At 37.4% G+C, this 26,928-nt stretch overlaps 1 protein-coding gene across 2 annotated transcripts in view; it reads left to right on the top strand.

Annotated features, from left to right (window-relative positions):
* The first annotated feature begins 5,248 nt into the window (after positions 1-5,248).
* The window catches only part of SCEL (sciellin), a 50,773-nt gene continuing 29,093 nt past the window's right edge, over positions 5,249-26,928 (top strand). Inside the window, exons 1-9 of one of the 2 annotated variants that reach the window (XM_075045832.1) lie at positions 5,249-5,421; positions 5,536-5,736; positions 13,326-13,399; positions 15,519-15,636; positions 16,281-16,343; positions 16,658-16,726; positions 22,126-22,194; positions 24,277-24,342; positions 25,538-25,603. In XM_075045832.1, the coding sequence (XP_074901933.1) occupies positions 13,357-13,399; positions 15,519-15,636; positions 16,281-16,343; positions 16,658-16,726; positions 22,126-22,194; positions 24,277-24,342; positions 25,538-25,603 (494 nt within the window). In that variant the 5' untranslated portion in view covers positions 5,249-5,421; positions 5,536-5,736; positions 13,326-13,356. Of the gene's footprint in view, positions 5,422-5,535; positions 5,737-13,325; positions 13,400-15,518; positions 15,637-16,280; positions 16,344-16,654; positions 16,727-22,125; positions 22,195-24,276; positions 24,343-25,537; positions 25,604-26,928 lie in introns of both variants that reach the window. The other variant, XM_075045831.1, reaches the window with a different exon arrangement.

Raw genomic sequence — 26,928 nt, 5'->3', positions numbered from 1 at the left:
TACTCACTTTAATGGTAACATACTCTAGTGAAAGTGGCTTTAAGTTGTTCTGCCTCTGCACAACAACAGTTGCTATATGATATTACAAAATTACTCTTCTCTCTACCTATTTTAATCACCCAAGTGATAAAATTCTGAAAAATGCAACATAAAAAGAAAAGGGAGAATTCCATATATAATATCTACACATTCATTTAGACAGCGGTGAGACCAATATCTGTATGTCATAGCAAAAGGTCTGTAGCCCTATTTTCTCTCCAGTGAATATTTAAATTTCAGGGAGGTAGAAAAACTGTGGTAATTGTTTTCCCTCCTATGAAAAATATCTTATAACTCAGTGGTTAAGGTAGTCTGCTGGTAAAAATGGGCTGCTGTCAAAAGGAAGAATGATTTGAACTTGGGTTTAGCCATAGGCTAAGTGACTTTTCCAGTTGGTAGGGTGTTGCTTTCTCGTCCTGTTCTTTGACAGGGTTAGGCATGCTTGGAGATGAGCCTTACATGTGGAGGAGGCAGAGGAATGCTGACTTTCTGAGCACCAAGGGGGGAACAAAGTTCCCAGGTGCTTGGCACTGCCAGTAGTTGCCCTTTGCAAGCCTGCCCAGGACGTTGCTTATCTACCTTTAAAACCCACATCTTAGTATGAGCTAGGATGTCCATGGAGAAAGGGGGTTTCCATCTCACATCAGATCAGTAGTTTATTTTATTTTGAGATGTCTGTCTAAGAACAGGAGGACCAGAATCTTCAGGGGAAAGTTACAGAAATCCCATGGGAGTCTAATGATAGAATAACATGCCCATGGAAAAAAATCATGCTCCTTATTTCTCCCTCTCCTCTCTGCTGCAGTCATGAACACTGCTGAGATTCACACAACTGTTTCTAGCCTGGTTCTGAGTCATGCATACCTCTTGGTAAGGGTGTACCCATAGGCAATACGTTCCCTTGGTTAATTATTTTGACCAGGGGTGAAAAGTACCTCTGTACATAAAGGTAGCACAAGTGCCAAGCATCCCCTTATTTTATGTAGGGCTGGACTGGGGATTAAGGGAGGAACAGTCCTTGTGTTAGTCACCTTCAAGAGGAAGGTGTCACCCTATGCATGAGCACCACTTCCTTCTCTATGATAAGTAGTGTTATATTTGCTGCACTGGGTTTCTTTTTCCCTAGATGACCCTTCCCCTTTTTGACTGTTAGAACTGCTGCCTACATATACAGGTGATTTTAGACCAAGCTTAAGCAAGAAAAATGTATGGGTGGCACAGATGTACAACCCACCTCCCACATGAAGGTTACATTAACTAGCTGTGTCTGCCTGCTAAATGCTGCCTGGCAGCTGGCCATCATCCACTGCCAACACTTATCTATATGTTTTAGCGTGTTTAGTTTTAGTCATCTTTTGACACGAGTTATGTTGAACACAATTCACTTCAGAAAAATCAAGTCCAATGAGTAGGACCACACTAGTTAACTAAGTAGGGGTAGGACATGGGCTTGAGCAATATCCTTTGTTTGTCCTTACCATTATCATGCACACTCCTTGACATAGTTTTGTTCCTGCCAATTAGCTATCTCTGAAAAAAACCTTGGGCATGGATCTCTAGTACAAGCCCCACGCTGCTTCAATAGGAGCATGGATGAGGCCACACAGTTTTTTTGGGAAAGCAAGTTTAGCCATTTAGATACAAACCATGTTGTGCCACTTGTCCTCAGGCCAGAGACTGGGCTTTGGTATGTTTTACTTAATAGGATAAATGTAGCTGGTTTATCTGTGTCTTGAAACTAAAAAATTTGAGCAGCACTTGCTAGAATGTCTTTAAATCTTTTGGACACACCAGTAATAATAATAGCATCTTATAACCCAGAAGTTTACTAATCCTACTTGGAAAGTCTGAAGTATTAAAGGACTTTTCTTTTGGAGGACTGCGTGTATGAAAAAAATGTATTCAGCAGTGTATTCCTCCCTTTTTGGGAGGAGTCACAGAATGGTATTTGTCCAAAAACTTGCCTACTGAGTCATTGCTCATGCCCATCTCTGTCTACCTAAAGGCTCAATAGATCAAGGCTACATTATGCTATTTTCATATGACGGCCATCCTATAAACGTTAATAAGGATGTGGAGTTAGAAAAATATTTTGCAGTATGTTTTCTACTTAAAAATGGAAACTCCACAAAAAATGACAAGAAAATCATGTAGAGAAAATGCATCTTACTAGCCATCAAGGAATATAGACTTTGTAGAAAAGTATAAACTAAATCTAAGTACACAGAATACAACCATCTTGTTCAGAGAGAGGTGGGAATTGGGAAGTACAATAATTTATTGCCACTGTAGGGTGCTACATGCATTTGACTTTAATAACACTGAGTAGGCCATTCAAGTTTAAATGATGGCATTTGTGAACTAGTTCTGTTCACTTGTTTGCCAGTGCTACTCCATTTTAAAAGTCAACATCCCCTACTGGCAGTTTCTTAAGAGGCATTTTAAGAATTCTTTGGATGACAAATAAGCCTAAGCCTCCATTGTTGATGAGGTATTTAAAATGAGCTTGCTAGAAATGGCCTCCAAAATATGCTAGCAGCCTAAGCAGCAAGACATAGTGACCTCTGATTACTAATCAGCAATGTGTCCCTACTGCTTGTTATTGATAAATTAAAAAGAGGAGTTAATGTTGAGAGAAATTCTAAGACATTTCTTGTTTTCTTTCATAAATCATGTCAGGCCATGCACTCTGCTGATGTAAATCAAGCTATCAGAATGATTTTGGTGGAGTTATATCCCATTATATCAGCTGAGGATGTGACCGTTTATGTTTGTATCTATTTTTCAGAGAAGTTCCTCTTTTTTCTTGCAAGAACGGCAAGCGAAAGCAGAGTATTTACCTAACTCCCAACAAGCAGATTACATAGACATTATGGTGATAGGTAGATATGAAATTAGTTACTGACATCACCAAAACACTTTACTGTTTGAACTAAAAAAAGTTCCTTCAACTCTGACAAATCAATAGTAAAGCATGGCCCAATGTGGTGAACTAGTAGATTAGGTAAATTACATCCTTTGATTAAAAGTCATTGGTGGACAATACAGAGGCATATACATGCTTGTATTTTTTGCATTGTTCTTTTTTGACATTGCTGAAAAATCTGTGTCCGGAATGCTATCTCTTTGTGCTACAACTGGGGAATTTTCTTGTGAGCAAGAAAGGGAATAAGGGAGACATAATTCAAATTCTGATATAGTCTGAGCAATTAAATTTCACTATATCTGTATTTCTGTCCCTCCTTCAATTAAATAAGGACCTTAAACTAGAGAATGAAAACAAAACTGTTCTCTAAACCTGACTGCAGAACAGTTCACACAATCTGGTGATGACTGGATTTGTGGTGCAATTTATTTGCTATACTGAGATCCAGAAGCAATGTTTGAGTTCCTCTGAATTTCTGAAAGCTGAATTTCTTCAGAGTATGGGAAGCTTGTTCATGGAAAATAGTTATGGGTCACTTTCACGGTACGCTTATGCTGAAAATGTTCAATTCCTGATACATGGCGCTGCATCATATATTGTTTATAAATCACGTACAATACTTGCATGTGATTACCATAGAGAAAATCGGAATGATTAGCAGTAAGTCGGATTTTCTTTAATCTGAAAAAAATGTTGCCTTTTTTAAATTATTTTTTCCAGCTGTGAAAAATTAAGTAATCAGCATAGCTAACATCAAAAATTCACCATCCATTGAATTTACTGGTTGTTGCAGGTCAGTCAATAAAAGATAGCTGGTCTGCTTTATTCTCAAGCTAAGATCAGTACCATTGCTGGAATTTCTTATATGTATGTATTTTCCTGTAGAGGGTCTATTCCGTCGTGCCAGCCACTAAAGACTTAGCAAGGACTGTCTTAGAATAAGCCTCTGGCTTATTTTAGGTAGCTGAACTGGCTTGCTGTGCCCCATAGTTTCTCCTCCATGTTGAAAGGTTAAAAATACAGGAAAATATCAATTTAATTTCTCCAGACTGTATTAGTTGCACCTCTATTTGTGTTTCTCAAATATTTTGGCTAAAGAAGGAAGCACTGTGAGACAAATTAAGCTTATCTCTGATTTACAGGCAGAACTCTTCTGGTTGAATGTAAAATTATAACAGATTAATATAATCTAGCACCTGGATTGTGAGTGAAAAATGCTTCAAAACAAAAATATATTTCTAGTCTCAAGTGTTGTTATTATAAATCAAAGCTATATGTCCATTTCAACTCAAAGTGTATGTAGATTTTTTTTTAAGCTAATTCCCATTGTGCATTGCTTATGAGGAAAGACATTTGTTTCATTTGGGAGACGTGTGTTAAAATTGTAAAATCATAATATGTCTGTAAGGAGATTAATTTGTAAAATTTTCTTCTTGATTGTAAAAAGATCAACATATAGCACAGTGTAGCTGAATATGCCAGGACTGCTATAAGTATTTTTCACTTTCAGAAACCCAGAAGATGAGACGTACAAAGTTCAGAAAGTTTTGCTTGTTTGTATTCATTAATTCTGAAACTTGTGGTAGTTAGTAGTTTATACTTGGTAATTTCCTGTCTGCTGCTCTGCTGCATCAGCTGTATTTCATCAGATATAACCAATGTTTAGACAATAACTTCATGCTACTAAGCACCAAGCCTATGAAGAGGTAACCATCAGCAAAAATAAGGACTAGAAATATGAGTAAGGAGACATTTAAGGAGACTTAATTTGTGTTAGAGTTGCGCTTTTTTGTGTTGAAAGAAATTCTTAATTTTCAAAAAAAAAATAGGACTAAAGGTTACTCGGAATCTTGTATAACCACATCTTACATATTTCATTACAAAGGCTCTCCAAATATAAGTGTGGGCTTGTATAAGATACTTTAAAAACAGACTCTGTATCTTAAACAGAGCCATAGGGTTGTATACAGCATTCCTATAAGGAAGTTTATGTTCCTTGCTACTGTATTTAATAGTAAGAAAGTTCTTAGCCTACAGAGAAACATGTTGCAGCCATTGTAAAAGAAAAAAAAGTAATGAAGGCAGTCTCTTCTCTCCTTTCTGTTTATTATTGGCTGTACTGAAGGAGAATGCAAATATGCACAGACAAGAGGGACTTTCAACAAGATCTCTCGTGGGAGGGTTTTCCCCCACAGATCTTTTGCCTCTGCCCACATACTCAGAAAGTGCAAATACTTAATGCATATCAGATTGCAGTGTGTGTTCCCCACGTAACATTTCTACAGAATTTTCCTTTGATGAAATATGGTGTTTCTTCATGTTCACCTGTGTAAATACCTGAAACCCTCTAGCTGAGAGGCAGCCCTATATCTCTGCAATGTATTTTTCTGTGGAAAATCCAAATGAGCATAGCATATTTTTTTCCAAATAGTAATTGATTGGTTTTCTGTTTCAAGGTCTGTAAAAGCATTTTGTTTTGTGAAACTCAGCCCTACTGCACTTGAAAAGTACAGTAAGTACAGAAGTATAACAACTCACCGGTACTTTTAATTGATCTGGTATTTCTACAGGGTGCCACCCTTTTCCACACCTCCTACCTCCTCCTGAGGTGACTCAGCCTCTGAAGGAGAAGTCTCTTGACTTTTCAGACAGCTGGATGGGGAACGACAGTTCAGCTCTCTGTTTGCTTTGATTGTACCTCACTTCCAGATATCTCCAGGTTGACTTACCACACTGAGCCACGCTAGGACACTAGCTGCTACCATATCTAGGTAAGGGCATTTACTTTTCTGTTTTTATATACTATGTATCGAAAGTCCTACATTTTCGGATGTTCTGTGATTTCTTAGTGTCTAACTAAGGATCCCACTTCAAAGGATCTGATTTTCAAGAAGTGTGAAGAACTTGACTATGAAAATTCAGCTCTTAAAAGTGTCTCAGTTTAGGTGTTCAAATTCCCTGGACCTTTCTGAAATGTTCTCTTGGCCATACTATCTTAATTACTTCATTACATACATTATATTGTTAATTGTAATTTATTTCAGTGCTATTTCTCTCATGACAAACTCACTGTTCAGACCACTTTTCCCAAACGGCTGTTTTAATGTCATTTTTGCTCTTTGGTTTGCTTTACTGTTTCTTTATTCTTTCCTGGGAATTTTTATCTAAAATTAAAAACTCATTTACTTGTATTTGTTTCAAGTATATGATTTTTGAAAAAAATTTAGCCACAGTTTACTTTTTAAGAACAAGCTACTTGTGAGGTATCCAGAAATCATTTTCACCCTTGCTAAAAGTATAGCAAAAATACCTATTCTTTGTATCTGTTTTGATACAATGACTTATCTGCACCCTGAATGGAACCCATGTATAAACAGGAAGCATTCTTCATTAAAAATATAGCAAAGTGAAAGGAACGAGTTGAAAAAAAAAATCTAAAATTATCGTCCCCCCTTCTACACTCTATTAAAAAAAAAGCATGCCATTTAAAAATGATTATATAGTTCTAACTTGAAAACACATACAGATTTGGGTTCTGACTTAGCAGCTGATTTTACATTAGTGACAGTTCCAAAGCTTAATTTCTTTCTAAACAGAATTTCCTCCGCCCACGTCCTGAAAAACCAGTTTTGAGAGCTCTTTCTGCTACAAATAGATGAATGATCTCTTTTGTACATTCACGTGTTCTCTAGTCCTACCTTGCCTGTTCCAGCCTTGCCTGTTTTCTCTTTTACACACATACACATGTTATTCCTGTTCTCTGTGCGGGTTGTTATCAATTCTGTGGCCTAAACTGTATAGTAAAATACTTATTTAAACAGAATGTATTATTTCCAGAAGTTTACAAATGTATTATATGGCTATCGCTCTGATGTGTAACTCTTGAAAAAAAATTCACTCTAGGAACATGTTTTTGTTGTTCTTTAATGTCTGTAAAATAAATATAGTTATTTTTACATGTAGTTTTCAGAAGAAGGACAAAAAGACTAATTGCCAAATAAAGAGAATCATGTTACTTATAATTTTGAAGCATATACATGATACCCAAGTGTTTATTTGTTAAGCTCTGAGTACACACTTGGTACTGTGCTGAATTAGCAGCACCATTGTTCTTTTATTTTATGTCCTGACCTACAGTCTTGAGCTACGAAAGTGGATGCTGGTGACAATTTTGAACAGAAGAAAATACAGCATCAGTTATACATACAGATCTGCACCTGACAGAGTGGGCCTTTAAGGCTGTTTAGGAGATCGTGCGCTTGACTGAAATAGCAAGTTTAGAAATGTGAAGGATGGTACAGCTTTGAGTGGCTCTAGATGGTGATTTGAAAAACAGCCTTCACCTGCTATGATGAAGTGAAGCCATGTTTAGAAATACAAGTTATTATAGTTGAAGTATAGGTAGCCAGATCTGACATATCAGTCACAGCAATTCTGATATTTGAGGGGAGAAATGATGGATATAGAAAACAGCAAAACTGGTATTAACTTCCAAACCAGAAAGATATCATGTCACACAATTATGGACGTCTATCTAGAAGAACAACTGTAACGACATGTCTCCCCAGTGCCTTATCTCTAAGGCTTGGAGATCTTTATCTTGTATCAAGTCAGAATTACTTTAGTCAGTTGCTTGCTCACACATCTAGGTCTTACTATATTCAAGAGAAATGATGGAGAAAACAACAAAGTTTGCTGACCTGATGTAAAAGTCATTAACTAAGGCAAGGAAATACTGTGGTGTGCTTTGAAACTGATTAAGTAGGATCAAATGCACTTTTGTTTAAAATGTCGTATTCTCCACATTCATCTTATATAAATGAAAGATAAGCCATGTAGTATAGAATTAACATTAACAGTTCCAATGGCAAAAAAAAGAAACAAAAAGTAAAGCTGAAGTAAGCCTTCATTTTATTCTCTCACCAACAGTTATTCTATCCAAAATCTCTTCCAGACTGCAGTGAAAGGAAGCAAATGGGTTAAAACACAAAGGATGTGGAAAATCAATTTCCAAACCTTTTATTAGATTTCTAATGGAATAATTCTAAAATTTTGAGCTTTGAGTACTCGCAAGACACTGAATGTTCAGCTTACTTCAGAGCAGAATAGTCCTTCAAGAAGATGAAATTTTGGTGGAAAGTTTCATATTTGGGATAAAGAAAGAACAAAGTATATATTTATTTTCTTTTTCATATGGCAGATATTAAACATTTTTGAAAAGCTGGAACTTGAAGGATGCATTGCAAACAGTAGTCAGCAAGCTGTGGCTGTGTAGAGCCATGTATAAGAAACCTGTTTGTTCCAGCTGGCTTTTATGTGGACATGCCAAACACAGTGGCTTTTCTACAATCCAGGCTGCTTCGGCAATGCAGCATGAGAAGCTGGAAGACAGGAAAATTCTGAAACTTTTCTTTTTTAAACTAGTTGTTTATCTACAACTTTTTGTATCACCCAGTTCATTAATAATAGTAGGAAGTTTGATATTTTAGGCGTTCACATTTGGCAATGCTTCACTATAAAAACAAATGTTTTGACTTTTAAGAGAAGAAGGTGTACCTCCCTCAACACTCCTTCAACATCTACTGTATTGAATTACTTATTATACAGTGTGATGATATGTGGTGCCTCTAAGCTGTGGAAAGAAATATTAAAAGTAAAATACATATAAATTGAATATTTATAAATAAGGTCTTAATTACTGCCATAGCTAGAAGCCAAAGAACAAAGACTTTTTTGGTTGTAACTAGTTCAGTTTGATGTGGAAAACATGATTCTTACAGGAAATGTTTGTATTATTCTTATGTATTTTTTTAAATATGGCAATGCATGTATGTGAAACCTAATTACGTAGAAAGCTACAGCCAAGAACAGAAGGAAGGCAAGAGGACTCTGTGTTGGAAGAATGGGTGTGTTCAGACCAGCTGAAAACTAGAAGGTCTAGCTTTGAGAATTTAAGGCAGGCCTGAGATCTTCTGCTGACCAGTCACTGCAGGATGTGGAAAGGAGATGTAGAAGTGGCTATTTGTGATAAAAATGAAATTGGAGACCTGTGCTGCTTTCTGAATAACTGGCTACCAGCTTCGAGGAGCATTTGACTTTTCCTGAAGTCATGTCTGAAACTTTTTCTGCGTTTCTTCAGGATTGTATTTGGATTTCCCCCAAAATGGGGGAGGGTCTGAATCCAGGATTGGCATGTCTTAAAACTCTTTGGGAACTGCTCATTGGACTGGCTGGGGCAGTTTTAATTTTCTTCTAAAGTTTCCAGATGCTGTTTTTAAATTCAAATTACACTGGAGCTGCATTCCTGTTTGTTTTTGTTTTGCATTCCAGCTGAGCTGTTTTGCCTCAGTGGTTGAGATCTTATTAAGAATGCCTAAACATAATTTACTACTATACTATAGAAGCCTATAACTTCTCTTTCTCACAATTTCATTTACAAAGTTAAAAACTTTTTTTTTATCTCCCTTGAACTATGGGCTGAAGATAAGCAGTTCACTGACCTGTGTGAATAATGTGATGGTTCCAGATCTTTATGAGCTGAAGTTTTTAAACTAATGTGATCCTCACAATCTTCTGTCCATTCCCCTTTCCACATGCACAGACACAAACACACTTAGTTCACAATAGTAAAGACCAAGAAAAAAATGTTTTGATGAATTATATTCTGCCTCTTTACACAAGATTCTTTTCATTTCTAAGATCTTGAAATTTAAATCTTACTCTGATGATTCTTGATTGTCTGTGCAAGAGATTAAAGTAGGATTTTCTTTTTTAATTTGCATTTTAAATTTTAATTGATTAATCTTTGATATACAACTTGAAAGTTTGGAAGCAAGAAGTAAACCTTGAGGACAATATGGCAGTATTCTGTAAGACTAAAATGCTTGGGTTTAAAATTTCAGAATACCTGGCACATTTTCAGCGCTGACTGTGAAAGGGAGTATGCCTGTTTCTTACATTCATTTATGCATACTACTTTCAGGCTGGGAGGCTAGGTAGTAGTTTATTATGGATGCTGTACACATATGCAACAGAAATATTGTTTTGCCCCGAAAACATTAAAAAATGAATATAGGAAAGAGAAAAACCAGTTTTAATTAAATTATGGAGGATGAAAGAAACACACTTGCTGGACTTTCTTTTGTCATGCATGGATACAAGAGGGAATTGCAAACCTGCTTTCCAGTTGCTTTTCAGGGTGTCGGTGTCATTAATGCATTTGTAGTTATTCTGTAGATTTCAAAGACAAGGCTCAAAATGTATGGATTTTTTGCTTTGGTGATAATTTATATTTCAGAACACGTCTGAAGTGTTCTTGTTTTTTTTAAACAAAGGTGTATGATACTTCCTTAATAGTTATGTGAGAAATTTCAGTTTACATCATGAATCTATGGAAAGGAAGTGTATAGTATAACATGAAGTCTACAAAGCGGTTTCCTGTTATTAGTGAGAAATATTTAATCGCAAAATAAGTATTTTAACAAGATAGTCTAAGCCTTAGAATGACCACATTTGGTTTAATTTCCAAAAAAAAAGACTCCATTTTCAAAGTTTTATGATTCACTTCCATTAGAAATGGCTTTAAAAGTCTTTATTAGAAAATAAATCCAAGTTCCTTCAATACAAACTACAGCTTCTTCTCCCGATGAAGAAATGCAAGCACTCAATGCTTGTGAAATATACTGAAACGTCAAACTTCCTATTATCGCAGGACTGACTGAAATAAAAACCTCAGATGTCCAGCTGTTGCTATGCTGAAAACATAAAAAAATCAGAGTCCTCTCTATGATTTTGTAACACTTCAGGAAAACTCATAGCAAGATTGGTTATTATCTAACACCGATTGCTTGAAAAACTACCTGAACAGTATCTAGGAAGTTCAGCGCATATCTGCTTAAAACTTTATATCAGTAATTTTGAAAGACATTTAGTAACTTATTGCAAAATAAATAAGGCTCACCACAGCCCCGAGCATATTTTTATTGGGTGGGAACCAGATCCAGCACTCACATGTTTTCTACACACATTGTGCCAATGCATGCTTGATACCAACAGCTAAAGTTAAAAGAAAGGAGTGTGGGTCAGAGGCTTCCAATCAACATGCCAGAATTTTAAATGCTTATAAACATCTGCAGTTTCACAACTGGGTAAGATATATGTGGACTTTTGGACTTCAATATTATTTTTGTATTTATGTCTTTGTAAAAAGATCTGTATTTGTTTACATCCAGATTTTGGGTTCCTGCTTTCTCTTCTTGGTAATCATAAGCTTGTTTAGTAATTGGCAGTAAAAACACACAAAAGAAAAATCTGCTCTAAGGACAATTGTGGCATCCACTAGTTTTATATGTTTTATTGTCAGTATTACTTTTAGTATTTTTGCTAAGCTTTTGCCAAAATTCAACATCTTCTTCGCCCGCCATCAGTAAAGAAACAGTCACAGGCTCCAGTCTCTCAATCCACTCTATCTTAGGTGAGTGAGCAATGCACTCTACATCTGCAAAAAAACCAGGACAACTGTGTCACCCAGAGAACCAGGAATGTTTCTAAATTTTAATGACAGCTTCTGTCACAAAAACTGTTTTCTGGTGCTTCTGTAAATTTTAGCAGTCTGACCCGTGGAGCTGGCTGGGAGCTTTCCAGCTTAACACTGTTTTCTTGGAAGTTGCTGTTTTTCAAAAAGGAATCCATTTGCTAAAGAGGGTCAGTTTTGTCCACACTCTTAAGTCAAAGTTAGGATTGTTGGATTTTTTTTTTACTTAAGGGGGAATTTTTTGTTGTTGAAATGTCATTATGTTCTGCTTGATGCTTTCTCTAGGAAAGCTGATATTCAAAGTCCAGTTTCAAAGCATAACATGAAATCTTTAGTGGCTCAACTCCCAGATAATTATTATTTTTTTTAAAATCAGCAGTCTTGGAGGCTCATTTTTTCACCTGATTTGAGATAAGGGGAGAAGTCAGTGACTGGAAAACTGCTGCAGGGCAGAAGAACCGCCTCTGTCCTGGACCTCCGCGTTAGCTGCAGGCCACTGAAGCTGAGACCCGTCAGCGGGGCTGGGTGAGCCCACGTGCGCTCGAGGCGCCGCTCTGAGCCACGGGCTGATACCGTCTTCTCATTAGGCTAATCACCTAATCACCGTTCTTCATTACTCCGTCTTGCCCTCTGAAGGCTCTCACCACCCAACATGTTCTCAGAGAAGGAGCTCCCAACAAGGAGAAAGGGGGACAGTGTGACAGGCAGAGATACAGGGCAAGGATACTGTTTTGGATTTGTGTGGTGGAGTTTTTGGTAGCGCAGGGCTGGCTGCTGCTGGAAGCTGCTGGAAGCTTCCCCAGCTGGGAGCCGGACCCGCCTCTGGGAGAACAGATTCCAGAGGGGAAACCTGCCGGGAGTTGGGGGATCGGGATGGGAGAGGAACCCCTGTGCAGATCCCGAGGGCAGGGAGGAAGGAGGGGATGCCCCTGCAGCCCGTGGGGAGACCAGGCGGCAGGCTGTGTCCCCCAGCCCGCGGAGGGGAGCGGGGGAGCAGATGCCCACCTGCAGCCCGGGGAGAGAGGAGCCCACGCCAGAGCAGGGGGTGGAGGCCCCCCAAGATGGCCGCCACTCCCTGGGGAAGCCCGCGCTGGGGCAGCCGGGGACTGAAAGACTGTGGCCTGTGGGAGGGACTCACATTGGAGAAGTTCATGGAGATCTGTCTCCCGTGGGAGGGACCCCACGCTGGAGCAGGGGAGGAGTGTGGAGTCCTCCCCCTGAGGAGGAAGGAGTGGCAGAGACAATGTGTGGAGAATTGACCCAACCCCCATCCCCTGTTCCCCTGCGCCACTGGGGGGAGGAGGGAGAGAGAACCGGGAGTGGGGTTGAGGTGGGAAGGAGGGAGGGCTGGGGGAAGGTGTTCTAGGGTTTGGTTTTACTCCTCATTATCCATATTTTGATTTGATTTGTAGTAAATTAAATCGATTTTGTTTTTTCCCCAATTTGAGCCTGTCTTTTGCCCATGACCATAAGTCGTGAGTGATCCCTCCCTGTCCTTGTCTCGACCCACAAGTGTTTCTTCATATTTTCTCTGCATCCCATCGGGGCTGGAGGGGAGGAGTGAGTGAGTGGATTCATGGTGCTTTGTTACCGGCTGGGCTTAAACCATGACAGATACACATAGTCACCAGCAGGGAGGGAAAAGCCACTGCCATGCCTGAGCACGTTTGAAGAGGGCTGCAGCTAGTACTAAGTCATTTTACCCTATCAGACTAAACTTGTGAGAGGAGGTGATCAAAGTGGCAAACAAACTTAAACTGTCTTTGGGGCTGATTCCTAATCTCACTGCCAACTCTCTGTTCTTTTTTTTTTCATGTTTTCTTTTAGATTCCCACAGAAGGACACCCCACTGAACAAAATGTCAGCTTTCAGCATAAGGAAACAGTCTCCTCATCAAAGCGGTAACATTGAATCTCCTTCATTTTCTGCTCTCAGGGCACTTAGAGGTTGAGGCACGGCCTCCCTCATTTATAAGCATTGCCATGCCCATCGCACAGCTCCCTCACAGGGCACGCCACCACTCTTTGGCGGTGACAGGCTGGTTGTTAGATTCACAGTAGGACCTGCTTCAGCTGCAAAGCTAGCAGTGTTGTGCATAAGCTTTTGCTGGCAGAGATTCAGGCCAAACCACCACATTGGGCAGTGCAGTGTGGTGTGGGGGAGCCAGGCTGTGTGGTGCAAGATGGCGGTTCCCCCTGCTGAGGCCTGTGGTTGCTGTGTCAACCCCACAGGAGCATGGCGACTGGGAAGGCGGTGGGCAGACAGGGCCTCCATCAATCTCAGCACTGTCTCTTTGACTCGCTCAGGGGAAATGAGGAGAAATTGAGGAAAATTAGAATGGGGGGAGGGGAGAGAAAAGCTATTTAATAATTGTCAGATGGGATTTTTTGTTCCTCTGGAGGGATGAAATTTGAGGAGGGCTGGAGTTTGCTTTCTATGCAGAGAAATGACCAAAGCCAAACTGGAAACACGACGAAACTTTCCGTTTCCCCAGAACATACAAAATACTTTGAAAGACTGAAGTGTTTTGAGGCACATGAGGACCTGGTTTGGGTGGGATGTGCCAGGTCTAAGTACACCAAAATGGGTACAGCCATGGTGGGGAACAGCTTGGCCTACCGTGTTAAGGACATACAATTTTTATTGCCAAAATAAGAAGGGGATAAGCTCCATCTGCCTGTGCTCATGTGACCTGAACTGTTGTATCAGATCTATATTTAATTTTTTAATTGAAACTGGGAGACAATTCATTAGACCAGAAATGAGTACTCTTCAGCAAACTCAAGGCCTTATGCATGAGCAAATTGCTTGTGATGTTTCTTGAAAAGAAAACACAATATATATTCCTTGGCTACTGCCTTTACAGGAGATTTCCCAAAATCTTGTTTGCACTAAGCAAATAAGAAAGCCATGATTTCTGTGCAATCCAAGTGATTTTTAGGTAGGTGATAACAGTTTTCCTACAATGCTATTGGAAAAATATCACAATTATAAAAAGGAATTTCTATTTGGGCTTAACTTCTAGTCTTGCATTTTAAAGGGGAATGTTAAACTGGCACAACAATATTCCACCTACCTCAAACAGGATGATGATATGAAACTTAGGTGGGAACAAAAAGAACTGAGAATACTCGACAATAGTCATTGAATATTTTTGCTTGCTTCTGGGCCAAACTCCTCATAAAGGGAAACCAAAGGAGATAAACATCAGCTTTCTAATACAGTGAGGAACATATATTCTCACAAATCAAGTGAACATCATCTTGTTAGTTCCTCAATATACTAAATATCAGCGTTGTTGGGCTAAGATATTTTAAGTTGTTTTCATAAGTAAATAAGGCTTCTATGTTCACCCCGTGTGTGAGTGTGCATGTCTGTCTGTCCCTCCCAATAACCTTTGAAACCATACACCAATTTTAGTTAAATTTGATGTAAAGTTATAGATCTTAAAGATATTGTTTTTATTAAAAGTTCAGTAAAACTAGGTAGCTGGTTAGAAAAGAGACTGTTCATTCAGCCACTGAGGAAAAAGCTTCAGAGGGAATCTGACCCTTTTGAGAAACCTGAAAATCCACACATGTTGGGCTGGATATAGGTAGAAGACCATATGATCATCTCAAGATTAGCTTTCATTTGAAATTTGCATCCTGTCACACATTTACGAACACAAAAATCACAGACAACACCCCAGGAAACAGGATTCATTCCTGGAATTACTGTTGTATGTATATTTCATAATTCCTTTATCAGATCTGTGATATTTGTTTACATTAAAAATATATGAAGCTGTTTCATATTAAGGGTGATACTGAATTTAGCTTGGTAAACTGGGCTTCTGCAGCCCCTTGAAGGGATTAAGCCACAAATATTTCAATGAAACGGTCTGCACCAAACAGGAGTGATAGCTGAAGATTCAATCTGTCCTAAACTGCTACATATTTCAGCCTTTCTAATAGTACTTTAAGTTTCCAAAGTTATCCCATACATTCATTTTCAAGACATGTTTCTCTGCATTTGCAGATAATAAGAGCCCCTCTGTTGCAATTAAAAGCAGACAACAGGCTACTCATGATATTAATAAACGACGGACCCTTTTGCAAGATAACAGCTGGATAAAGAAGAGGCCTGAAGAGGAAAGGTAAGAAAGATATGAAATACATTTCTTCTGTATGCCATGTACATTTTCTTGGAGGGTCTACTTTTTCATGAATAGTATCAACCAAAATTACATGAATTTAATCAAATAACTATTATTTGCTTATCTTGATGAGGTATTGATTGCCTTTTGGAAGTATTAGTTTGCTGGACTTTCACTAATTATGTTTTTCATTGGGACTTTTGAGCACTGAGCATTTAATGAGATGTCTGGCTTCTGCTCTACAAGAAAAATTGCACATTTCATATACTTAGGTTGCAAGAATATGATCTGAATTTTTCTTTTCTGCAAGCATGAAGATTATAAGTCTTGGCAAGTTCTTTTAAGGAGCTTAAGTCAGAATCAGTTGAAATTTACTGTAATGCAAACTAGGACTTGTATTACAGTAGAAAGTCTATCTTAAGACCAGGCCCTCATTATATGGTTCATGAACAGCATGTAGGAAGAGCTAATTCTTACTCCAACATGTCTGGAATCATCTAATGCAGAGATATGTAGCTGGTGTGGTTACGGTGGCAGTGGACAGCTATGAAATCTGATAGAGGACAGAAATCTTTTACCAAGAAACAATTTTCTATTTTTAATATTCAAATTTTAACTAACCGCTCTCTTTATTTTGCTTGAAGTGCTGATGAAAACTATGGAAGGGCTGTGCTTAATCAGTACAAATCCCAAGACAGCCTACACAGGTACAGTAGAGTATATGGACACCTTTCTAATGATATTGCCAAAGAAAACTGAGTATCCTTTTAGTATATCCTGTTTATAGCAAGAGATTGCTTTGTTCAGTTTCAGTCTATACATGTTTACACTGTAAATCTGGCTTTGAAGTCAAGAATTAAGTTGATCATTGCAATGGATGCAGGGTTGGATCTGTTGACACCTGGGTGGTCTGAAATCCTATATGATACCTTAATTTGAGATTTATATAATGTTTTATTGGTGATGAGTTGTTTAATAAAAACAGTGACCAAAATGGGATTTCTAACCTTTTTTATAGCAGTAGCACAAATGAAAAGGAAGATCAGAAAGCTGTACTTGGACGATACAGGTCTGATACTACCTTGGACAGGTAGGACTTTTTTCTGTGTGTATTTCTCATACCTATGAGAGGTCTTAAAAATGAAAGCATGAATGGAAACAGTGGGGTTTTATAATTTTGTTGTTTATTAAGTGCCTAAGTAGAAGACTTTGAATGATTTTTGCATGAATTATCAATGAGACAAATGGAAATGTGATTTGAGAGAAGGTTCTTTTGACATCTTGCTCTTCTTTTTCTGTATCAATTTCTGTGTATTCTTGTCCTCATAAATGTAAGTATCTCTGTGCAGATAACCACTCCTTCAAAATTTTCTGCTTTTTAAACTATAAATCAAAGTCCTATCTCCAATAGTTAAGCACAACACGGGTAAACCCCTAGTTCTTTGCAAATCCTTACTGCCACTTCATACCATGATCAATACAAATATCAGAATCATATGCTTGTCATACAGGTCCTTAATTTGAATGTCCTCTTCAGCCTTGACCTCTGTTAAGACATGCCCATGCTTGTGTTTGCAGATTGGTTCCACGTTGCATCTTCAAAATTCAGCCCTCATTAACATCTGGTATCCACAATGTGCTGCGGCTATGAATACCAGCACTTAAATGCACACTGTGGAAAAAGTACACTTGTTTGCTTGGATCTTAGCACTGTGTTATTTTGTTTGATGATCCTTACTTCTGTTGTAAGAAATGATGAAAAATTGTTACGTAAAATTTACCTTCTCCATATAAGTCTGGAACAGAACAGGCTACAAAGCTGTGTGAAATCACCCATCTGTCAATTCTTTTGCAAGCCAGTGAATACTGCTGTATTTGTACACCAATCACAAGGAAGCCATTCTATAACTTCAATTTACCTATTGCTCTTCTCTGTATCTTTTCTATTTCCATAGCAGTCTTTTTGATCTGGGGGTCCAAATCTCTATGCAGCTATTTAAGATGGGCGCACACCTTGTATAGATAGAGTATAACAGCAGCTTCTGGTTCACTTGCTATTCCTTCCCTCGTACTTCATAATTCTGAATTTGCTCTTTTGAGTACTGCTGAGAATTGAGCTTTGATTTTCATAACATTACCTATATAATTCCAAGACCTGTTTCCTGAGTAATAATAGCTGGTTCAGAGATCAATTTATTTTCTTGGCAGGCATTACTTTGCATCTAAGAAAAGTGAATGTCATCTGCCATTTTAGAAATCTGATATGTTAGCAGACGACTTCTGAAAGCCTTGCCAGTTGAAATTTGCTTTGACTACCATGAGTTAATGTCATTGGCAAGCAACATAATCTCATTCTCCTCCTTTTCCAGATAATTTGTGAACATAAGGAAAAACACAGGTCTTGTACAGATCCCTCCTTCTGAAAAATTGTTGTTTATTCCAAACCTTTGTTTTCTGCTTTTCAAGCAGTTATTTATGCATGAAAGGACCACATAGGAGATCAGTTTATTTAAGAGCCCTTAAAGCAAATTTCTGTGAAGCTCTGGAAATCCAAGTAGAATATATCAGCTGTCACTCTTATCCACATGCTCATTGACTTCAAAACAATTTTTAAGGCTTGATCTCCATGCATAGAAGCCCTGATTACTAATTTAGAAGTCATAGGACAACTCCATTTTCTACAGCGTCACCGAACAGCATTGTCCTTTTGTAGTATATCTGTGCCTTTTTGCTTTATGCTGACATATTAAGATGTCTGAATTATTTTAGGTTGTAAGCTGACTGTCTTTTGTTTTCATATACACAAATATCTAATGTAAAGGGTTCTTAACATGCAACAGATGACAGAGAATACAAAGAAAGGATTATAGGTATGAATATACACTTTTGATAACTAATGCAGAATATGTCCATAAATTGAGTGAATAATGATGGTTCTACCATGAAATGATTACAATGAGGAAGCTACGGTCAAGTTGTTTATTTTTCCTCAGTGATCACTGGTCTTCTCAAAACTGTGGAATATAGCCATTCCAGGATTAATGTGTGCACACCCATTGCCAGCAGGCACTTCTGTAAGGGATGACCACGTGTTCTGCATATCCTCAAACTTGCAACCTAAGGCATAAAAGGGTGTGGTGTTGTATTTTCTTTTAGCATCTTTTTGTAGCCTGCAGACAAATTTGGTACTCCTGCTTCCTCTGTGAAGGATGTTCTCCACCAGGTACAATTCCCTTATTTTCGTATAAATTATTTCTGGCAAGCGTAACCGTAGCACAGAAGTCTCCAAGCTTAGAACAGACCAGTTTGCAGAACAGCTATATTGCTTAGTTGCCTCTGTGAAAAAGGAACATTCATTGTTTTTTCCAGTTCAAAACTGGCAGAGTTGAAAATGGAGCATGTTCCTGGAATACAGTCTAAAGGACTGCTCCTAGTAGACAATTCTTGAGAAGAATTACCTTGGTATTGGAGATCTCTGAGCTGTTTACAGAATTATTGTAAGTCACGTTGTCTGTATGGAAAATAATTTTTGTTTGGCTAAGACACTGTATAAAATGGTAGTCTTCTATCCTGCAAAAGGTCTTTAGGAGTTATCTGTTTTCAAGCTAGATATTGGAACATCTTTCCACAATTCTGCATTGCATCTCTTCTGGCCATGACTGTAATATTCCAAAAGCCAAGGATTTAAAGAATCTGGATCTATCTGGATGAATGTCTCTTCAATAGCTAGTTTTCAAAATGGCAAAATAGTCATTGAATTCTAATTTAAAAAAAAAAATCCAAAATAAAATGTTTGAAGAGTATAGGAGTAATTTTGAGTTCTTCACTGCATGTGTAAATGCAACAGTGAAAACATATCTAAAAGCCATATTAAGTACAGCTTTTTGCTTCCTGGATACTGCCATATCCATGTTCAAAGAAAGCATTTTTTGATATGAATTTTGCCTAACCCAATATCTACAAAATCTGAACATCAGTTTCAGTATTAAGGACCTAGGACAGATGTTGCAGATGATTACATGCAATTGCACCATTGGCTGCAAGCACGAGAAAATACCAAACACTGTTGTTAACAGAAATTCATAGCTTGATGGCAGTAGGTGCACATGTACTTGTACTGGCATGTAGATCTACACATCATAACTCAGACAACAATTGCATTGTGCAAACGATCACAGACAGCCTTTCTGGATGGGAGGCAAAATTTTATTTATCCTTTTATTTCTCTCTTATTAGTAGCAACTAACTAAATATTTCACAAAAGATGGGAGAAAACTTAAAAATCAGATAGTGATGATGAAAAGTACATTGCTATTTTTCCACGTACTAAATGCTACTAAGTCCAGAATAGCTTCCAGGAGGAATAAATCCTAACTGCATTTATAGCAATTAGATCTGAAGAGATGGGACTTAAGCAAACAAGACATTCCATTGTCCGCTTTATTAATAATCAAATCCTTTGGAATGGTAGAAATTATTAGAAAAGGAACTGAGAGCAATCCAGAAACCACTGTTCAGTTGTGGTATGAACCTGTTTTGCACATCTTGAACACTGCATGCAGCATTTCACTTAAGTGAAAAAAACTACAATAGAACCAGAAAAAAATAAAGAGGAAGGTGAGAAACAGTGAACACAGGGAGGGAGTAGCTTTCATATGTGGAATGTCTGAAGAGACAAAGATTCCTCAGCTTGGAATGATATAGGGAATGTGAGTAAGGAAGGAATATTTTCTGTTTGTTCCACTGTAAAAATGAGGAGATACTCTACAAAATGTTTAAGTAATGATTTAAAGAAAGAAAAAAGAAAGAGAGAAAAATAAAGAAAGAAAAGGAAAGAAAGAAAGAAGAACATTTGTTTTTCCCTTAACACATGTATTAATTGTAGGAGTCACCACCACAGGATATTGTGGAGGCCAGAAATTTAAATTGGTTCAGAAAAACATTGGATGGATAAATGGAATGTTGATCCAAAGGTGTCTGTTGGAGACAGCATTCTGGGTGCAAACAGAGGATATTCTTTAACCACTGCTAAACAGAAGCTGAAAAGTTCTACAAGGAGAAGTTAACTTTATACTTATCTTTCTTCTTTCACTTTTTTCAAAGCTTCTGCTACATTGGGCAGCAGCAGAGTAGGGTGCCAGGTGGACCCTTGAAATCTTTAAAATGAGCAAATACAGAACTACTTAGAGTGTTGTGCTGAAATTTTGAAAATACGAATAGAAACGTGAAAGAAATGCGGTTCATTGGATAGTTGTGAACCAGCAGAAACGCTTGTGTTTTCACCCGCAGTGATGCTAGCAAGTTCTGCGAGACCTCTAGCGATCTTCCGCGTAACTGTAACTGCCGCTCACCGTGGAAAGCTGCCCGTGATGTGAGATAGTTTTTTTGCACAATTAAATTTATGATTTGAGAAAGGCAAAAAGGCAGAGAGCACATGGTGGTGCAGATTGTGTCCCAGAGCTTTCTTGAAGGCTTTTCATTAAATACAACAGTATTCTGTGATACTTGGCTTAAGGCAGTATACAAAATGTTTTGTATATTACATTAGATTAATAGTTCTAGGATTAATTATTTTGGATCTATAGCTTCAGTTTATAGATGGGCATAAATAACTAAAATTAAGTAATTTCTATATGTAAATAAGTTGTAGCTCAAAATGTGTTTCAGCTGTTTTGGCCAAACATTTAAGATAACCCCCTCAACTTAGTATTTGTAATCTATTTCAATGTACGTCACTTTACATTTGAGCTTTTCAGAGTCCCCCCTTCTTATTAAAGGATATTCCATATATGGGAAGAAAGTTGAAATAAAATAAGTGCTTAAACTATTTCAACTATAGTAGCTACAATGTGCTTTCTGTGAAAATTCGGAAGGGTTTTAAGCAACAACTAGAATTCATAAAGGACTTGAAAATCATGTGGTTGTTTCTTGGTGTAAATTTCATGGCTTAAAAAAATCAATTCCAGCACAAATAATCTAACTTCTTTGATAGATGTTATTCCTGTAGGTCACTACCATGCTTTATCTGGGATCTTACACCAGGGTATTTTCAAATCACATTGATCTCTAAAAGCTGTAAAGAAAATGAGATTGTTACATCTCTCAAGGGATGGCGAGGGAGAGGGAAAGGGGGTAGTTTATGTACTGCTTGACTGAACATTGCTTTCTTTCTAGTATTCTGACCTAATTCCAAGGAGTTGTAATAAATGAACAGTTAACAACACTGAGGCTTGATACAATATATCAATTAGAGTTTGAACACAACCTTTTAAAACAGTTTTTTTCAGTAAGCTACTTAGACTCTTCAGATATTATTGCACTAATGATATATTAATACAGCTTCTGTTCTATACCTATTTTGATACTGGGGAATTTTTAATAAGTACACAGGGCAAAGTGATACTCCATCTTTTAACTTCACTGAAAGTGTTTTTTTTAAAAAAAAAGATCTAGAGTGTGTATTATAAATACTTTCTGTGTTTCTGACAGAATTCCAGCCAGAAGTGATACTGATAAAATAAATAAGTCCCCAACTCTGAATAATAAGCAAAGCAACAGGTATGAGTTTTGAGAACTTTACCATCTAAGTATTATGTATTATAATTTATCTTGTATCATTTATCATACATTATCATCTAAGTATTATATATTATCATAGCTTTTGATTACATGTACATACCAAGAATATATAGAGAAATTATTTGTATGGCATATGGCCTAATAGTAGGCTTCATTTCACCATCTGACATCTGGAGTGCAGACATCTATATCTAGGTTATCACAGACTCTTTTTATAGGCAGTGAGGAGAAAAAGGGTCTTTTGGTGGACAGTTCATCTGATGTCACTCAGATATTTTCTTTAGAATAAGAGGAACTTTCCTTAAAAATGCCTATTTCTCCACATAGGTTAAGAGAGACACCAACTCAGATTACACATTTACTCAGCATAGCAACTATTTAAGAAACGCCGTATTTTAAATACAGAAAAGAAAGAATGAGAATGTTTTGAAAACAGTTCAGTGCGGGTATATTCTAAAGGTCTACATTTCTCTGCATGAATTATACCAAATACAGTATGTATTTCTGAGGAAAGGCTACATGAAAAAATTCTAATGAAGGTTTTCAGTGGAAAATGCCATTGAACATTGCCAGTGGAAAACTTGAGTACCAAAACATACAAAATACTATTTTGGTAGACAGGCTAACTGATTTTTCCAGTGGAAAGCTTTTCTTTTGTTGGAAGATCAGTCTTTTGTTTAAAACAGGTCGAAACTAATTTTAAATTTAAAATAAGTTAGCACAAAATTTTTTATGTTATTGAAAAAGTTGTTATGATTCAGAGATGGCCACTTCATATATGTAATATGACTACACAACACTGAGTTTATTTTCTAAAGAACTTACAGCTCTTACCTAATTGAAATTTTTATTTAAAAAATGAAAGTCAGAAGAGCTCAGCCACCATACTTATAAATGTAAAGGGACAAATATATTGCTTTGTGCCTTCATCAGTGCCAGTAGTGTTCTATCAGTAACAAATTACACTGAGTATAGTTGCTAGTGAAGACAGCACAGCAATTAAATGTCATCTTGAAAAGTGTTGAGATATTACTCTGAAGAGCAAATGAGTATCTCTGGCATTTAAAGTTCAAGTTAGGTAATTTTTTAAATTATGGTTTTGCACCATTATGTTGTAAATCATGGTGATGATGACACATGAAATATCATATAAATTAGATTTTATGTTATTTTTTCTGGAGATGTTTTTTTAATAGACCTGCCACAAATTCTGAAGTGGGACTCAAGTGAGACTTAAACAGTATATACCTTTTCCTGCTAGAGAGCAATAAAATGATTTGTAAAGCTCTGTTCTTCAGTTATTCTCATTATGTTAAGAACTGCACAGGACAAGACAATTACTTTTTGATAAACTTTATGAGAAAAATCACTGACTTGGAACTCATATAGTTAGGAGTATGAGGAATACTGGCTCCTTTTACAGGTATATTGTGGATAGATAGGGCTCGGCAGTCGGAAGATGTCACGCTGTACGGAAATTTAGGGCCCCTCTCCGGATAGCCAATAGCTTTTAGTCTATGACGTAAGCAGGCGGAAGTGACGTTGTAAACCTAAGCTATATAATGCTGCGTCGATCACCAATAAACGCCATTTGCCATCCACCATATTGGTGTCTGTAAGCTGATGGACGGAGCTCGCCGTTCCTGAACCAGGTCGCCGCGCCAGCGATAGGCAACAGTATATCATAAAATAGAGCAGCATTGACATAATTGAATAAGAAACATAGAACTTAAATTATGAAAAATAAGGATACTAATATTTTAGTGATTGAAGATTGAATTGTAGGTACAGAAGTCAAGATTTTAAGAAGTCAGAAATCACTTTTTATATCAGGTAAAAACACATCTGTTCTCTAAGCATCAGAATCTCTTAAGGTGTCAAATCTTGCATCCTTTGAGGTATTTCCAAAAATTCAGTTGGCATATATAAACATAGTCATACCATTTACCATACACAGTTGTTTCATTCTGATAGTAGAAATATGATTTCTTATAATTGTTTTTTTAATTTAAAATTTTACATTTATTGAAGGTTAATTAATTAAGTATATTTCCTTAACAGACAGTCTTGGACCCCTAATGCAGCATCCACAAACACTGCTGCAACTTCTCCAATCAAGAAAAAAAGGTATTCATTACCATCATTGCTTGGTTGCCAAAGGACATATAGCACTATCAAACCTCAGTAATGTATTACAATTACCTAAAAAAAATTACCAACTTTCTCCCCTAGCATGCTCTAACTCCTCAGCAAGCTTCAAGAAAAACTTTAGCATGCTCTGACTTTTTCCATGGGAGTACTGCGTTGCAAGTTTGTCTCTGTAGAGCCAGTTTTGTGAGCCCAGTGGACATACCACAACAGATGCTATAGCGCATGCCTTTTTAGTGTCTAAGTTTAAAGCATTATAGCTCACTGTAATTGTGACCAGTTGAAATCTCTGATGCCGAATTTGACTCTGTGCTGTTGCAGTACATATGAACCACAGAGTTTTCTGCATGATACACAGCTAGCTTTAAAAATCTGGATTTCAGATAGTATTATCTGAGCAAGACTAAAAACAGGGTGTAGAACAAAGAACTACATTTTTAATTTAAAATTTACTTCCTGTGATAGCCATATTTTTATGCATCCTTCCCAGCTGCAAATTCTGTCCATTTGTGATTTTTCTCTTCCATATTTCATGCATAAAAATCTTGATCAGTAGAATTATGAAAGTAGAAATTAAAATGTCATCATTTTCATATTAACAACGCTGCTTGTTCACTGGAAGTTTATGGTGTTTTCAGCCCAGTAGTTCTCTTCAGGCTCTTTCAAGATGTGAAAGGCCATCACTGAATTGCACTGTTTATGGTGCAATTGCTTTTCCCTCACAAACAATTGCTGGATTCATAGTTTTGAGGGGAAAAAAACCAACCCCCCCAAAAAAAGAACTGAAAGTGCTTGTGATGTTTATGTGACCTCTAATACCAGCCTGAATGTGTTTCTTGGGTTGATACTTGACACCCTTTCCTTTGTGCATTCTCTCTGGTTGTCCTTCCCATGAATGATCCATTTATTTGTACCATTCAGGTTACAGAAAAGACCACCTAGAGTCAGAGAACACATTTTTCACAACAGTAATTAAAATTATTATTTTCAATTCCAGTCTGGGGAAAAAAAAAAGGTCTAAAAAGTATCTGCATGCAGTATTTCAAAACACTAATAATTTAAGGGAAGTTCCAGGTATTTCTACATCACTTCTGACATTCTAGCATTCATAGTATGCTGTTCAACTGCACAGCATTAAGCTAATACTAAAAAATTTATTTGTTAACACTGACAGGCAATCTTGGATGCCTCCCCCAGTTTCGAGTAGTAAGACCACAACAGAAACTGTGGAAACTAAACAGTAAGTACTGATGATTGCTAGTTATTTCCTAATTCTTGGCTAAAGCTGATTCTGGGAGTGAGCCAACAGGGCAATTCTTTGAGGGACTGAGTTTGATGAGTGAGATGGCATGGGAAGAGAAAGCATCCCATACCTAAATACTTGTTTGGGCTCTTAGCAGCTTGATGCCCAGCATTGACTAAGGTCTGGGTATATGAAGTGCCAGTGACTTGAGGTTACATAAGTCCTCCCGAAATTTTTCTACAATACTTGTACGCTTTCTTCATGGTTTTGCTTTGGACTATTCCAGTCAGCTCTCCACAAGACAAAACTGCTATAAAGCGACTAGCTGTTAAGGGCAGGAATCTATTGGTGCCGTTTGGTCTGACAGCCAGGGCTAACCCTGGGCCCTTTTGGTTAAGTGTGGGCAAAACCTCAAGATCTGCTTAGTCAGCTCTCAGTATGGTGTCCAAGAAATAGTTTAGAAGAAAAGCTCAGGCTAAAGTTCCTTGCAGTTGAATGTTTAATGTTTATTTCTAAACTTGTGGTTGCTTTCTGGCAGACCAGAAAGAGAACAGAGAACATTTCTTATGCTCTCATCTAAAAGCAGAATATGGATGGTTTAAAATATTAATGAATGAACTTTTGTGATATTCTTTGCTTAGGTCCCCTATTGGCTGCATCATGGCCTTGTGCTTCCCTAGTTTTAATGTGGGAAACTTCCAACATGAGTCTCATGCATATCAGTGATGAAAATTAATGAAACAGAAATGAACGGATACATTGTCTTGTTAGGTATAATTCCTTGGTAGACCATTGCCTAGGCAGTTTATGACATCTCTGTCACAGGAAGACTTTAAGATGAATCCTTAAAACCAAGATTCAAAAAGTCACTCACCACCCAGCAGAAAGATAGCTCCTAGATGCTAAAGTTTATTTTGTTTTAAGTCAATGCTTACTAGATATTTTTAATATGTCAACTGTGATGAATTTATCTGGCTTCATTTCAATGTCTCACTATAATCATGGTAATTTTGAAAGCATAGGATAGGATGCATCCTCTATATGGCATCTGCCCAGCTTCCAACAAAAACCTGGGATTCCTATGTCCTTCTCAACACCAATTATCCAGTTACTCCTCTACTCTCATAGTTCAGAGAAGACCGAAATACAGACATATTCTTTCTGAAGCTTTTATGACTCTTCCTGGATCATCTAACAACAATGTCACCAAGGACAGTTGGTTAAACAGTGATGGGCATTAAATGATTAATTTGTTTATCTTCTAAAAGTGCTTTGAAGATGTGAAAGCTATTTCAAATTGTGAATATCACTATAACTAATAA

Source organism: Buteo buteo, chromosome 14, assembly GCF_964188355.1.
Source record: "Buteo buteo chromosome 14, bButBut1.hap1.1, whole genome shotgun sequence".
Classification (NCBI taxonomy): Eukaryota; Metazoa; Chordata; class Aves; order Accipitriformes; family Accipitridae; genus Buteo; species Buteo buteo.
The sequence above is the reverse complement of the archived record's forward strand: the minus strand, read 5'-3'. Positions and strand labels throughout refer to the sequence as shown.